Consider the following 16,538-nt stretch of genomic DNA (forward strand, 5'->3'; position numbering starts at 1 on the left):
CTCTCTCTGTATGTATTTTCTCTAGTATTACATCAATTTGGCAGAACTTTAATTATAAATTTCTTTGGAATAATTTTAACATAGAACTTATCCTAAACATGAAACTTTACATACGTACTTAACTTTACATAGCCAGGCTGGAGTCAGAAAAATTTTGGTACCCACTATGTGAACCTCTTTAAATATACCCTGCCACCACACATGGGATGATACTTTATCTTACTTTGCCCTAATTATAAAATCTTTATAAAAAAAAGTTAACTGTTTTTCATTATAACTACATGTTTAAAACATGCTAAGTACAAGATTTAATTGATTATTATAATAGTTCCTCGAAGTATAAACTGTCACTTGTTACCTGTATCCTTGCCTGCCTCCTGGGCCCAGGTGATAATGTTTTTCAGTCTTCGCTGCTGCTCGAGAGACTTTTGACAGTCGTTAAAAGGCACACCTGCGTCTACACCAACAGTTTCATAGTTTGTCTTCACTCCAGAAAACAGTGCATTGGCAGCACTTGATGAGTCTGGGACTTGCCTGTCCACACAGTATGTCTGAAAGAATCTTACAGCCTTACATTTATTTATAAATTTTCTTTATTTAAATGTTCTACAGCATGTTCAGAAAAGAGTGTAACAACTTCTGTGGCTGATAGTACATGTATAAATGATAGTAAACATTTATACATGTTTAACAAAAAATGTATAAATGTAGGTTAAGAAATGTGTTATTTAGCCGTATCCACCATTTTGTATTAATATATTATATTACATACATGTATAAAAAAGTTGCACTATAAATATTAATTTAAATTTGGATTAGAACATTTCAGCTGATATTACAAATTCATTATAATATGTTTAATTTTATTCTTTGTTTGTATAGATAATATTTATATCCTTTTTGAGAACTACATTTGTTGAAATATTAAAGGATTGTACAAAGTCTTTTTCTTTTATTGTTTTGTAAGATATATATATATATATATATATATATTATTTATTTATTACTACAGTTAGTAAAGCTACATTTACCAAACTTTGCAAGTGAATTGTGATTAAAAAATATTATAAAATAATAGTATGCTTTGCTTAAAGTTTAACAAAAGAATGGGACGTTAAAATAAAAACAATACCAGTCTTTTATTGTGTAATGGTAATTCTATAAATGCAATCTGTCAACGCATAAGTGAGCATGGCATAAGTTTGCTTGCACAAGCTGGGAGCACTTTAATATTTGTCAGTTAACACCACCAGCTGTGTTGGTATTTTTGTTGCTCCTGGCTTGTGCAAGCATATCTTGCAGTGGTTGTGCTTGCTTATGATGGATTGCATTGAAAAAGGTACCATTGTAATTGTAATAAAACTTGATAAATAATTGGTATCTTGGAATTTTTTAATCAAAATACTGGTGTTTTTTTTATTTGAATTCAACAATTTTAAGCGGCTACGTTTGGGATAATATTAAAGCAAATCACAGAATTGTTTTTAGTTTTACTTTTTTATCACAACCTATATGCAAAGTTTGGTATCAGCAGTAACCAACTAGTAGTAGAGATATTTTTTTTGTAAAAAATACAAAATGGCAGCTATCAGCTAAGTCACATTTCTCGACCTATCTTTATAGGACATTTTTTGTTACTAATGATGAGTACTATCAGCCACAGAAGTTTGTGACACCCTTTTATGAACATTCTAAATAAAATAAATTGTATCACTAAATAGTTCTACTGACTATTGTATATCAATTCTATAGTTAGTCTGAGAGAAATAGTTTCAGGGTTCAGTATAAAATTAAAGTAGTACAGGTTTACAACATTATTGTCTTTATTTTATCAACAGTTTGTTCTACTTATCAACTTGAAATTTCTTTGTTAGCAATCATAACAGATTTGAGGCTCATCCTTTGTCCTCTCAATACCATGACATGAAATCTTTGCCTTCCACCTTTTTTTCCAAGTTATTAATACATTGGTATCATACACCGTCCTATTTGTACTTATGATACCAGTGTGTCTTTTATGTATCAAGTATAACAACTTTTGTATCATTATAAATCTTGCTAGTTTAATTCTGGATGTTATGCTTTTAATAAAAAATTTAAATTTGTTTCCAAAAAATACTTTTTGAAACTTAGTGTAAATATGTAAACAAAGCAATTTGCTTAAAGACAAAGTAATTTTCCACTATATATTTCAATTAAAAAATAATTTTATGTTTAGAGTTATGTTTACAATGTATATGCCAAAATCAATTTATTGAAACACATGATTTATAAGATGCATTGATAATGTATTTTTGGATTTACACACGCTCACACACATACAATATATTATACTATCCTACATTTGGGGAAATAAATTGTAATAAACCTTGTACAAACTACTAATATAGCTGCCATTTATAAGGTTTATACTATTTACATTTATTGCTTTTTAGTATCACCACAACAAACCAAAGAAACTAAAAGGGCTTATTTTTTTATGTATCCTCCTTCAACTTTCATAGCAATTAAGATATTTCACTAACATCACATCAACTTATTAATGAAATAGATAAGTTGACGATGTATTTTCTATTATGAAATGATTGTATCAGAAAATAATTTTTAGATAAAATATGATATGCTCAGTTTAATTGTATGTGAAAAAAATTATATCATACATTTTAAGCCAGTCTAGTATTTTTATTACATTACTGTTTATATGTACACATATATTGATTTGTAAATATGTCTCCAATATTAGTTAGCCATGATGAATGGGCCACATATAACAAACTGAAGCCAACAGGAAGCAGAGCTCACTGATTTGATTAAGTTAGTTGGTCATTTCAAATCAACACTTAACTAACTTAACCCCATTTACCTTATTATAAAATAACATGTTTCAATAAATCTTTGTAAAAGTGTCTTGCTATTCCCTGGAGTAAATGAGTTTTTGTCGAAGCACTAAACAAATTTGCTCTTGTAGGATTTTGACTTTTATTTTACTAGTATAATGTGTAAAGCTAAAGTGTACTTAGTATTAGTACGACTTGATTAAGTTTGATTAACTTTATAGTGATTAACATTCATAGTGATATATGTAACTTATCTGATATACTCAGAATATGCTTCAGAATATTTAAATTTTGATTCCTGAGAATAAGGAAGTTCAGAATGATGTTGTATAACCTCCCTTCCCATTTGAAAAATTCTAACCAAATCCAAGATGGTCACCAGTGTTTCAATAGCTCTTAAAAGTTTCACCCCTATTGACAGACACCTCATGCCTCCACCATAATGATTTCTTGCACCATTTAACTTTTACAGGAGTGTATTCAAACTTTTGCCTGGCCCTGTATTATAAGTACTTACTTATAGTGTAACAAACAAATATACCTAGTACACATGTGTAACATGTAAAAATACCTTTAAATTCAGTACAATGTATTGATTTGATTTGATTTTATAAACTAAGTTTTAGATTCAAGTTAGATTAAACAACACGAAAAGCATAAATATTGATATAATTTGCTTATTATTAGTTGAACATATAGAGACTTGTAAACATAATTGTTATTATTGAAATGATGTAACCCTTCTTTCTGATCCACACAGAATATTCTCAAATATGTTTTTACCTTAGTTAGTGCAATGTGAGGAAAGTTTTCAAAAACTAAACTAGAATTTTCCAATGATTTGTAGATCCTTGCTGCTGTGATAGTGTTGATCCCCATACCATCCCCGACGAACAAAAGAACATTCTTTGCAACCCCTTTGTTCCATTTAATCTGGAAAGCAGCTTCGAGTTCAACCCTTCCTTTTTTGAACCAAAATTCAGGATCTGAAAAATTAAAAATAGCACCAAAGTACTTTTAGAAATAACTAATCACAGACAGCTTAATTATAGAAAGATAAAGATTTCAGTGACTACAGAGTGATAAGAAATATAATGTAAAAGAATATATATATATTAAGTTAAATACTACATAATAATTGTAACAAACATTAATCTGTTATAACGGTCTAAATACTTTGTTTATACAGTGAAGTTATAAATATTAATGAAATATTTCAAAGATACTGTTAACTTAATTGATCCTTTTATTTCTACTTTCTCATTGTTGAATTTCTAAATATAAAAACAATTAATATTTCTTAATATTTAAGCCTTACTTTAACTGTCCACATTTTTTAGCTACGTTCAATTTTACCCTTTACTACAGCTTCAGATTCATTTTGTTGTTGTTCAACTTTGTTAACCTTGTCATCATACAATAATAAAACATGCAATGCTGTTATAGTTAAAGAACTTATTAGTCAAGATAAATACTATCCTGTCTTTAAGTTGGACTAACCAGTAAATATCTACAAAATGTCATTGAAATCGGTTCAGTGGTTTCAGAGATTAGCGTAAACGAACATTGTGACACTCAAAGTTTTATTTATATATAAAGATGAGGAATCAAAATAACAATAACTGTAAACAATTTTTGGTGACACTGACTTCAAACTTGCAAGGTAATTTATGCACACACAAAATGGGGTTACTGTAAAACTTTTTATTTACACCCATTAAAAATCCCTTTTTGGAGGGAAAACAAGAGAGCAATGTAACCCCATATCATTTAAAAGTATTAATAGAAGAAAAAATTCATGAAAATTATATCTCAAAGTTGATTTCATGCAACATAGTATCTATTTGAATTTACAATTCTAATGTTCAAACGATACCCACTGTAGGCAGGGTGGTCAGAATTTTACGCAGTTGGTTTCATGTAATCAATACCTTTTTATTTGAGGTACTACTCAATGAAAAGTAATATCTACAAATTGTCCCCTATATTAATTTTTGGGAAGACTGGAATTAATTTTAAAACCATAAAAAACGTTTCAAATGATATCAACACATAATTCCAAAGGCCATTTTAAAATTCTCAGTTGTTCAAAATTCAAAAGTTAAGTTGCGAGGAGTTTTGGGACATTTGGATTATAGGGCTATAAGCATGAAAAAAGCACTGGGTACAGGTAACTATGTATCATATTTTTCTAAAACAAAATAACTAAAATAAATTGGAATAGGTCAAAAATATAGTAGGTTTTTTTTGTTATGTTCATTGTAGTATTGAATTATTCTGAACTGTATATTATAAAAAAGTATTTTAAACTAAATTCAATATCAGAATGGTGTTGTAGTTATAACAGGAATGATTTCCAGAACTTAATGGCAGATGATTGAGCAACTGGCCTTGAAAATAATTGCTTTGTGGTTTTCTCACTCTTGTATCAAGTTCCATATATCTCTATGAGCAGACTGAACTATGCATCTTCTGTCTCATCATACTCATTACGCGATGAAACTGACGGTCGATACCAAGACAAAGTTCATGGAGAGGTCACCTTCAGTGAGATATGAGGAGTATTAAATATGAAGCAGGATGTGTGGCAAAATTTATATTTATCTTCCATCATTCTTGTCTTTACAGAACTAATAAATTAGAGATCAAAACCTTATAGTATTTTGAAGAAAATATCTGAAATTCTAAATAATGAAATATACAAATTTAGATACCATGTTATTATGTATTAATTAAGGTTGGTAAAACTAAACATATATAAATCAAAATCCCACTGAGGATTTTCAATTCAAATAATTGTTCATAAAATAAGGGAACTAATACATAACAAACAAAATAATACATTCAAAATATAATATTTTATCCATTTAGCAAACAAGTGGTCCATATTTAGTTTTTATTTTTATTTTGGACCAATTATAAACTAAATGTTTTTCACTAACATTAAAATATGTGCCCCAAGATGTAGCTAATCTTTTAATAATTTTAAAATAAAACTGTATAAAGGGGAGAAGGAAGGATTTTTATTACTAAATAATTTGCTTTGAGTTCTCCATGAGCTTTGTTAACATCTAACAAACCAAATAGGTGACTGTTCACCTAAAGAATGTGACTAAAAACCATGTCATTCATCGAGAAGCTGAGTCGGTACAAAATATAAAGTGGGTTACTACTTTTACCATAATAGTGTGGAAAGTATGTTCTTCTGAAAAGTTATGAAACAAATTATGATTTATGTCTATTCTGAATGCTGTATACATTGACTAAAGGCCTCAAACATATCAGAAGAATCTAAATGAATTAACCTCTGTGACCAATTTCATCTTTTGTGCTGATATCAGCTGATCCTGTCACATTTAGCTGACTGCAAAAGACAGATCACTGACACATCAGAATTTCCTTGTTTACTCTGTTTTTAATCAACTTTTGTACACTGTTGTTCTTTTAGTTAATAAAGCTTAATCCAAGTTGTTACAATATTTCTACTCTATAACTTTTTTTTTTTTTTTTTTTTTTTTTTTTTTTTTTTGACGTTTTAATGATTAGTGTTCAAGTGTTGTGTATAGTATTTTATTAAGTGCATGTTTATAGAGTTAGTGAAGTTGACAAACAACATGGTGGTTGTAATTCCTGACTTAGGCGTGCCACAACGCTTTGGTAAGATTTGTTTATTTTAACCTAGTTTGTAATTATGTATTAGGTTAGTTCTTTACCTGAAGAAGAGATCAGATTGCAGATCTCGAAACGTAGTGTTACTGATTTCTTGTTTCACTGAACGATGGCAAATGTCCGGAAAAATCCTGTTTCCTTCACTCATTGTTTGTTTTTACTAAGACGTAATTATCTAAAAATCCTGAATCTTTGGGTACTCTACTCTACATTAACAACTATTTTAAATTGAACAGATTTGCACCACTCACAGGACACCAATAACTATATTGAACTAATTTGACAACTTTCTGTCACACGTTGACAGCAGAAAAGTTGCAACTCTTGATCAATCAATAAGCTTCAAACGTCTACTCCTACACTGCTGAGAGCATTACCTACTAAGATCCGCTCTCTACTCTTGAGGCATTGAAATTGAATTTGTAATTTTTGACCAAATAAATAAATAATGCAATATTGAAGCTGATTCAGCAACTGAATACAAGAGTGAATATATCCATGATTTTTTTTCTTTAATAGTGTGATTAAGAACCAGATAAGACAAAGACTACTAGTGATTACAACTCTCATACTTGATGAAGCATTCAATCAGGTAAGATCTCTTGAGCTAGCACACCACCAATCTGCATTCATATATGTTAGTACTATATTCAATTGAACCCAGTAATGACACTGTAGTTGTAGTACCTTCATCTTCAAAAACCTTCTGTGGGGAATTGTGGCATTCTAGAATGATATCTCCAACTAAAAAATCCAGTTGTACAAATTACTCCAAACTTGGACACCATTTTCCTAGTTAGAAGTAAGAAGAAACAAGGAAAAGAAAGAGCATATACGAGTTTAGGAATAGCTTCAACCAGTGAGAAAAGTAGCAGTCACCACTAGCCCAAAGAAATCATCAACTCCTATACCTGTTCTTCTGTCATTGGTGTTCTGCTGAATGGATAATTGACACCTGATTTTCACTTAGTTTCATACATCAAACTCTGGTCAGAAACTGTAACACAAAAATTATGCCCTACAGAGGATCAATTTCCATGGTAAATATTTCCTTGTCTACACAAGTTGAAGGTCAATGCAAGGTTGTAGAACTATTCCATACAACCTACAAGGAAATTATCAATGTGAAAGGTTCAATGGCATCATATAGAAGACTGATGTTTGCCCTGAAATCAAACAATATGGACTCAAATCAATTGGAATGTGTTCTAGGTACTGCCGTCGATTCTGTGTAATCTGTTCTCTGAAGATCTGTACTATGACAAACGTTACACCTCATGAACGCATCTCCTATAATCCACATAGATCCTTCAATAGAAATTCTATGCCAATGTGGTTGACAAAGACTAGATCCATTCTCTTGAAGAAATTCAACCAGAGTTCAAAATACGACCCTCTGTTTGTAGAAGAGGATCTGATTGAAGCAAATTCTAATTATGCTCATGAGACATCTTGATGGCAGAAAATGTACTGTACCTACACGACATTTTTCACCTGCATAAAATCTATTCTTAACATTTAATAACAATTAAATAAGAATTCTGAACTTGGAAACCACTGTGATTCCAAGTGTGACTTCCAAGGAAAAATGGAAACAGAACAGGTAATATCTATTGATGAAGAGACAGGTGACACTAATTCTGAACAGTAAGTTGTAGTATCAAATGTTCAACAAAGATCAAGACGTTAGAGAAGAAGTCATATGTACAGTATTTGTGTGACTATATAAATGATTTCTAAATATGATAGTGACAGTGAAGATACTGCTGATCCTGTCATATTCACCTGGCTACAATGGACAGATAACTGGCACATTCAAATTCCCTTTTTACTCTCTTTTTAATACATTTTTGTTTATTGTAGTAGTTTAATAAACATAACCTCTACGATCCATCCCCTAAATCTGCCTCTAACTACATAAATTATTATGTCCTTGATGGGGGTGTTGTATAAGTACCTAAAATAATAATTTAGCCAACTCAAAAAACAAGAAAGATTGTTTAGAAGTTATAATAACTCTAAATATACGAATTATAAGTAGCAGAAAAGGATGAAAACTTTGACACAAGGGGTGGATCCAGGAGACAATTGCTCTCTCTCCCCCTACCCCGAATCAAGGTGGATGTTTCTTTTAACAATAGGCATACACAAAACGCAGGTACAAACAACTAGCCCAGTGATGTATATAGAAAATTATTTCGCAGGGGGCTTAAACACTGGGTTTTTAGGGGTCGAGAATCTTCTCCCGGGCAATTATTGAGCTTTAAGACCTCATAAATGTATTCTAGCTTAAAACAAGCTAATGGTTATAATTTGAGTGTAAGTTTATCAAAATTTCGGGGGGGGGGGCTGGAGTCCTCTGAACTCCCACCTACATACGTCCATGAATTAGCCTAACGGTTAGGGTCTAAAATAAATAAAAGTACTATCGAAAATCCACGCGGTAGTAGAAATCACGTGCATAAGTTAATTGGGCGTGTAGGTCATTCTGTAGGCCTGTTTATTTAGGCCTTCCCACTATGTTTCTATGGCACAAAGCATAAGCAGTGGTTAGTTTTAATATTGTGAGAAAGATTTATTATGTGGAAGTTAAAAATCATATAACAATGGAAGGTACTTTTGCATTATACTGACCACAATTTCTTTTTGTATGTTTCGGTAGTAAAATTAAAGATGCCTATATTGGAACAATAATAAATAATTCAAGGTTGTTGTATGCACTGCTATAGCTAGTTTATCTTGTTTCAACACTCAAAGTTCAGTCGGATGTCCTGGTAGGGCGGTTTGCTCTCAAGGTAGAGTGATGGACACTCGGATAGTGCATGTAGTCATGGTAGGTTGGAGCACGCACGTTATAGTTACGTAGTTCAGTTCGGCACGTGTTTGTTTGTTTTTATGAATACCGATATATTTGCTCTGGGTAGGGGTAGGTTGACAGTGAGAGTTTATAACAAGTTAATATATGTGTTGGTTATATTAAAATATAGGTATGGTAGGTGTAATACACGCGCGGGACAGTAATGGTTAGGTAAGTGTTTGTTACTGTATTTGTGACGGGAAACATGTAAAAGGGAAATGTGGCCTGTATATGATGACTAAGTATCCATTTGAAACAACTTAACAACATCCTCTCCTCTAACAAGCAAAATTTATTGATCTATTACTAGATTTCGTGTGGCTCTTTCCACAAAAATTCACATTTGATTTGAGGGAACATGTTTAAGATGCACTTGTCATTATAGGTTACAACACTAACACATTTGTAACCTTTTGTATTTGTTTGCTCTATAGTAACCTTTTGTATTTGTTATTATAGTTGTTAGCCTGGTGAGGGAAGTCCAATTTACTAATCTGCATCTTCTTCTATTCCAACTGAAACTGAAAGAAAACTCTGAAGAAGTTTATTCCTACGACTCCAATAATCGATTTGGAATTTAAATTCTACAAGACTTTTGCAGTATCCATCATGCTGTGGTCACTTTAAATATTTTATCACGAGGCCAAAAGTTGTAACTTTGCTTTAAAACATGAATTTGATCTAATCATTTTGTCAAATGATATAGGAAATTCCAACAAAATTTAAAATCCCCTCAATTGTGTCGTAATATTGGACATTCCTCTTGTAATGCTACAGTTGAACAATCAAACACTTTCTGTGATCAAAATTCCCATGCTATAAGTGATGTATTCCCATTTGAAAATATTCAAAATATTTATTTTGATTATTTGCGTATCAAATTCATCTTTTTTTATGTTTTACAAATGTATATTACTTTTACTATGTTTGAACCCTATACCCTGTTAACTCAATTTGTATAAAATTAACTAGCATTTTTGAAAATATTACTGTAAAGATGCAGTAGAACTAATGTTGAAATATTTTTGAAACATTGTAAAACACGAGTTGTTTTATTTGAAATCCCAAGTAGAAGAGTAAGTTTTTTAATCACAGATCAATGTTTGTGCCTCATTGAAGAAAATTACTACTAGGTCCTATCTAGACATTGTTTTTAAATATTATATAACGTGTTCATATTATTAAACACGAAAACTAACATTGTATTTTTATTTGTGAGTATTTAATTATTATGAAACTAAGAATTATATTATATATACGATAATATTTCGTGTGATTTTTAACGAACAGTAGTATTGTTGTAAAAAATACGATAACCAACACTAACAAGCGATAAAAAGCAAAAAAAGGTTAGATTGTTTTAACAATGTGAAGTTTCGAAACAAAATATTAGCATTTTGGTTATCAATGTTACAAATTGGTGTGTATCACTTCATTGCTAAACATTTAAATATTAAGTGAACTAAAATATTCTAAAGCTACAAGGCTGTGCAATGCCATTTCGTTCTCTAATAAAGGTAAAAGTCTCAACATTTCAATAAAAAACTAGTATAAAACGCAATTTGTAAAGCTTATATATCCTCTTTCTGAAATTTATTCCTGGGACTGCTTAGACATTGTTCTAACAACTATTGACGTAACCAGTAAGTTGCTGTTGTAGTTGCTCAAGTTACGGTCATTTTGTGTCTACCTGTACGACTAGAACCATTACAAAGTCTATTGTTTTTCCTTCTGGCATCTTTGTAACTTTTGACATGAATCTTGTTGTGGGTTCGAGAGAGGAAGGACATCCTTATCTATGCTATAACTAGGGCCAATACAATTTTTGGAGAAGTAAACTTATAGCTTACCAGATAGAGAATAGGTTTGAGACATGACTCAAATATCTTAAAAAGATAAAGAATTCTAAATTATAGGATCTTTTTATAACATCTGGTTTACCTGAGCGTCCTGTTCTTTTGTAAATTTGAAAACATGGCATGAAATCAAGAACAGCAGCTATATAAGTTAATATTTTGAAGACAATACATCATACCTTACTCATTTAACTCATTGGACCAAATAACTAAACCTAAAGCAGTTATTGAGTTAATATGTAACTGTAAAGAAGTATGTGATTCTGTTAAAATGCTTTATTGGATTGTACAGAAAGAAATGTGTGAAATGTGGAGAGGAGCAACGCAATGCCTTATATTTTTTGGACTGAAGTTGGGGATATTAAAGCCAACCCAATAAATATACATAAACAATTTCTCATTGGATGATGTAGAAAACAGGCACTATTTTACTCAATTATAAGTTCACTATTGTGTTTTCAACTAGGCTATTGACAATACGTGTATCAAAGGTCTTAATTACCCCCTCCTCTCTAATAATAAAAACAAACAAATTCACCAGTAGTAATTTATTTGTCCGGTAATTATTTTAAAATGAGATAAAACAAATATTTACATCTTATGTCATTCTGTACTGGCATCAGTATTTATAATAAAAAAACAAATTTAAAATCAAATGAATATAAAAAAATAAATAAATATTAGGATTGTGATTCAAATGCATTTATTTAATAATCGTAAAAATCCTCTATATTGAAGCTTCATTCACATTTACCCGGCAGCCTGACAGGCCCGTACTCAGTTTTGGCGGGCTCCGGAAAACATATTTGATCGGGCCCCGTCATGTCCCGCTACCGCGCCCCGTCACATCGCTTCAACCCATCCCCCTCCCTGCCATTATTCCATTGGTAACTTATCATTATTTTGTTAACAATAGTAAGATTCAGTAGTAAGTTACAGTTATTAGATTGAGCTATCTCGTCCGTCGACGCGGCCCCTTCAAACAGGCGGGCTCCCTGAGGGCCCGGGCTTCGGCACTACAGCCAGGTAAATTGCAGCACCGGCATGTACAACTGTTGTCTTCACATTTACCCAATACCCAGGTTGAGCCTCCACCATGCCGCGCACCTACCTATCGACTCTCATTCGTATTTTTTTGCTGGAAGGTAAAAACTAAATTGGCTTCTGACTTTGAAGTAACCCTAATTTATTGTTCTGTCACAAGATGAGTACCGTACCACCTTGACGCAATAGTGTAGAATAGTCAACATAACAATGTCAAATATTACAAACATTAACAATCTAATGGTCTAAACTTTCATACGGTACATAAAGTATATACCTTCGAGTGTACAATTATACAGTGTAACTCTGTGGGAAAAGGTATATTACATTATTGCTCACGACAAGTCAAATAAATTTCACCATTTGAACTTGGGTCTCAGATATAATAGTAGTCATCTGTCTGTGTGTTTTTTCATTTAAAAAATCTTTAAAACTAATAAATTAAATCCTGTCAAATTTGGGCCAAATCTAAACACACAGCCAGTTACTGAAACAATACTATGATATTAGAAATGTAGCCTCGAAAAGTGTTTGATATAAGTTTACAATAATAAACCTTTTAACACTTTTTTATAGATTTTATTTCTACAATTTACATTTCGAATTCAGCGAATCAATCATCAGGTACTTGTAGGTTAACGCCTTGTTAGCTTACATCTAACAAGGTTGACTGTTTAATAATATAAGTGGTACAACTGATTTATTTCAAAAGCTTTCAACTTGAAAGGCTGATAATTGAGAGATTTAAAATGGGTTACATTATGAACAGTGTATTATTTGTATGCAACGTCATTATTGACTCTAATGCCTTAAGTGACAAAAGATCATTATAATTGTTTGTCATTCAAGGGCTAAAATGTTTTTTATTAAATAACAATATAAAATATTTTATTTCAATCTCTAAAAATACGCCCGCAACCGGATATTACTTAGCCGTTATCATAATTACTTCCACTATTACGGTTGTCCACAACTGTTGAGTAAGTGACAATGCAGATGGCACAGATAAGGCATTTGTTTATGGTTGCATAAAAGCCATATATATTGTGAAACAATTGATAATGATATAATCTCAATCCATATACTAGAAACCTAGTACCGTAACACAATTCGTCAAAATAAGATTATACGGGCCAAATTCCGTTGCCCGAAACTTACTCTTTTTTCACGATACTTTAAATACTGAATACCAGTCTGTATGATTGTTTGAACAAGATTAGAAAGGATTTATAGCTTCCGAGCGGTCTGACATTAATAGCTCTGGGTATCAGTGCAATCAGGTGATGTCCAGCATGATGATGAACGAAAAACACCCCTCGAAATAATGCCTGTTACCTATGATTGTGTAACTAATACAATACAATCATAAAGTAACAGAATAAAATTCTAGAGGATCTGATTGAAAATATCTCAGAGAACTTTCAAATTTTATAAACTCATTTAAATAAACATATTTGTATAGAGAATGTTGAAGGTTTGTTCGCAATTAACGGAATAGACCGTTTCGCACAAAGTCCCGGTCCTTGTCTTAGTGTATAGAGGAAACATTATAACTAGGGGGAGGGGGGAATCCTCTCAAGACTCTATCAAACCCTACACGATCAATTTCATTGTCAGTATTGAAGACAACAGTTACACTGTTGCCCTCAATAGACTATATTCCAGTTAGCATCAAGCATCAGTTAACTCCCCCACATGATCAGTATTTTCATCAGTCCTGATTAATCACTCTATGTTACGAGTATATGCCTTAGCCTCAAAATGAACAAGAGGAACACGTGCACTGTTTTAATCTGCTTGCCTTAGTTGTTAAACTGCAGTACCTACGATTGATATTTTAGCATCCGGTTTTGAGAAACATGTCAATGTGCTTAAAGAAAAATACATTGTTTCCCATCTTAAACTTGTTCTTGAACTAAAAACCCTTAAAACAATAATTACATTTTTTGCGGTAACTTTTTAATTTCACAAGTTGTGTAACATAGAACAATCCATACCCGCCGCCAGAATTTCCACTGCTACAAATTATGCGTGAATGTTTTTCTTAGAGGATGATACTGTTATGATTACATTTTGCATTTTACCTTAACGCAAAAAGTAGCCAACCTTGTGAACATGGACTCTTACTTAATTTCACGATTTCAAGTTAACGTAACATCACAGACAACATATTATTGTGTTTGAAATCTCTATGTTCGCATCCTGCTGAACCCATTGTGAAACTAAAGACTTGAAACGAGTTTCCGTTTGGCACTCTTATTCGGGTGACAAGTTATTACAAAACAGGCAAGACATAAGTGATCGAGTCCTCATACCTTCGCACTCTGCTAGGTAAGGGACCTCTTTGACCTGAACAAATGTATCCAAGGGGTGGTGAGATACACTTAGCTTAACAGCAAGACCGTGAAAGATTCACTTTCTTCGGGCCCTCTGGCGTTTCTCGTAAAACCTTGTTTGCAAGTATGGTAGAATTGTCCTACCGAATTCGTAAAAATAAGAATAAAGTCGTAAATCTTTTAAGATGTATTTGTATTGAATTTATTAAGTAATCAAACTATGACAAAATCATTAGTACGTATTTATGATGATAACAATACAAATATCTCAAACTTCGCGTACTCAGGATCTCTTGGCCTGTTGATAAATACAACACTGCAAGGAGATGTCCCTGCGCATAACCAGAGACTAATAAATTGTACTATTGTTCTCTGGCATGAATGAGATCAGTAAAGGTTAGTAAGAGATATTTCTCTTTCCTCACACCATCCCATCTCGTTGTATCAGACCCAGCAGCTACAAAGATCCATCATCGGACACTCTCGCTATGACGTCACTACTGTGAGGTTAAATATAGGTATCATCCATTTATAAGGCCTATTATTTATGAACATTTGGGAAAGATAACTATATCTGCAACCTATTAGTCCTCGTTGTATCAGACTAAGATATGTGCAAGGTTACTACAAATGGTTTGAAATTACAGAACAGGAAAATTAGATTTAAAAATTTTAACAAGAGTATAGATAATGAACTAAACATTGTGTGATACATAAGCGTAAACTGTGTGATATTCTTGTACAAATGCACTTCATTTCTCCCATTACAGTTCGTATTATGGAAGGGCCCACTTAATTTCTCTCATTATACAGTTTATATTATTGTGGTTAGACACCTTTCTCTTCCATTACAGTTCGTATTACTGAAGGAAGACAATTAATTTTCTCCGATTATAGCGTGTATTATTGTAGGAAGATACATTATTTTTACATAATACATAACACATTAACGCCTTGGGCGTTTGTACGTTTTTCATGGAATCAGGTAAACTGTTGATGAAACGGACACCTGCCTGCGAGGGTAGGTGTTCAGAAACCACCGTTCTGTGTCGCCCAGTACGGTAGTTGTCTCTGCCTCTCGTTTCATATTTATGCACATCACGGCCCATAGTCAGGGCACATTTTTATTTGTAATTAGGGCAGTCTGTGTTCTATGGCTTAGAAATGATTTAATCCACAACAGGGGCACACCTCGAATGCCATGAGATTCAAGTTTGTCAAGAAGTGTATTATGGTCAACACAGTCGAATGCTTTGGATAAGTCGAGAAACACACTTATGATGGGATTCCGACACTCTAACCCCTCCACAACCATTTCGACCAGACTCACCACTGCGTCTACCGTCGATTTTCCCGCTCTGAAGCCAAATTGGCCTTCAGAGAGCTGGTTGTGTTTGTTAAGAAAACAAAGCATTCTTGGCAAATTATAGACAGGCCAATAATTGTTAAGGGAGCATGGGTCATCTTTTTTTTAAATGGGATGTACTTTAGCATTTTTTAGGAGGGAGGGAAAAACTTCTGTTTGAAAAGACAGGTTTACTAATTGAGTCAGAGGGCTCACAATACGCTTGGCGCATTTTTTTTTTCAAAATCCACATGGACAATAAATTTAGATCGGTTGATTTTTTGGCCTGGAGCTGCTGAATAATTTTTTCCAACTCTTCCTCAAGAAGTACAGGTGCCAGTATTATTGATTCTACTGGACTACGTCTTCGCGTATGAGTAACCTGGGGCTCTGACGGTCGAGGACCTCGCCCACGAGCAACAGACGCAAAAAATCTATTAAACTCATGGGCGATCCCAGCTTCGTCCTGCACCAAGGTATCTCCAATTTTAATTTTGATCTGTTTGTGAGCTTTATTTTTATTGTTAATAATGTCCCAAACAGTTTTGAAAACATTTTTAGAAGAAAGAATTCGCGGCTTGGATCACTTTTCCG

The 16,538-nt window shown here is 32.5% G+C and overlaps 1 protein-coding gene across 1 annotated transcript in view; it reads right to left on the minus strand.

Moving 5' to 3' along the window:
- LOC124362761 (alkaline phosphatase-like) overlaps window positions 1-16,538 on the minus strand; it is a 34,946-nt gene that overhangs the window by 15,740 nt on the left and 2,668 nt on the right. The window contains exons 2-3 of the mRNA XM_046817529.1: window positions 3,621-3,823; window positions 359-551 (exon numbers count right to left, since the gene is read on the minus strand). Coding sequence (XP_046673485.1) covers window positions 359-551; window positions 3,621-3,823 — 396 coding nt within the window. The remainder of the gene's footprint in view (window positions 1-358; window positions 552-3,620; window positions 3,824-16,538) is intronic.

Source organism: Homalodisca vitripennis, chromosome 5 (assembly GCF_021130785.1).
Source record: "Homalodisca vitripennis isolate AUS2020 chromosome 5, UT_GWSS_2.1, whole genome shotgun sequence".
Taxonomy (NCBI): domain Eukaryota; kingdom Metazoa; phylum Arthropoda; class Insecta; order Hemiptera; family Cicadellidae; genus Homalodisca; species Homalodisca vitripennis.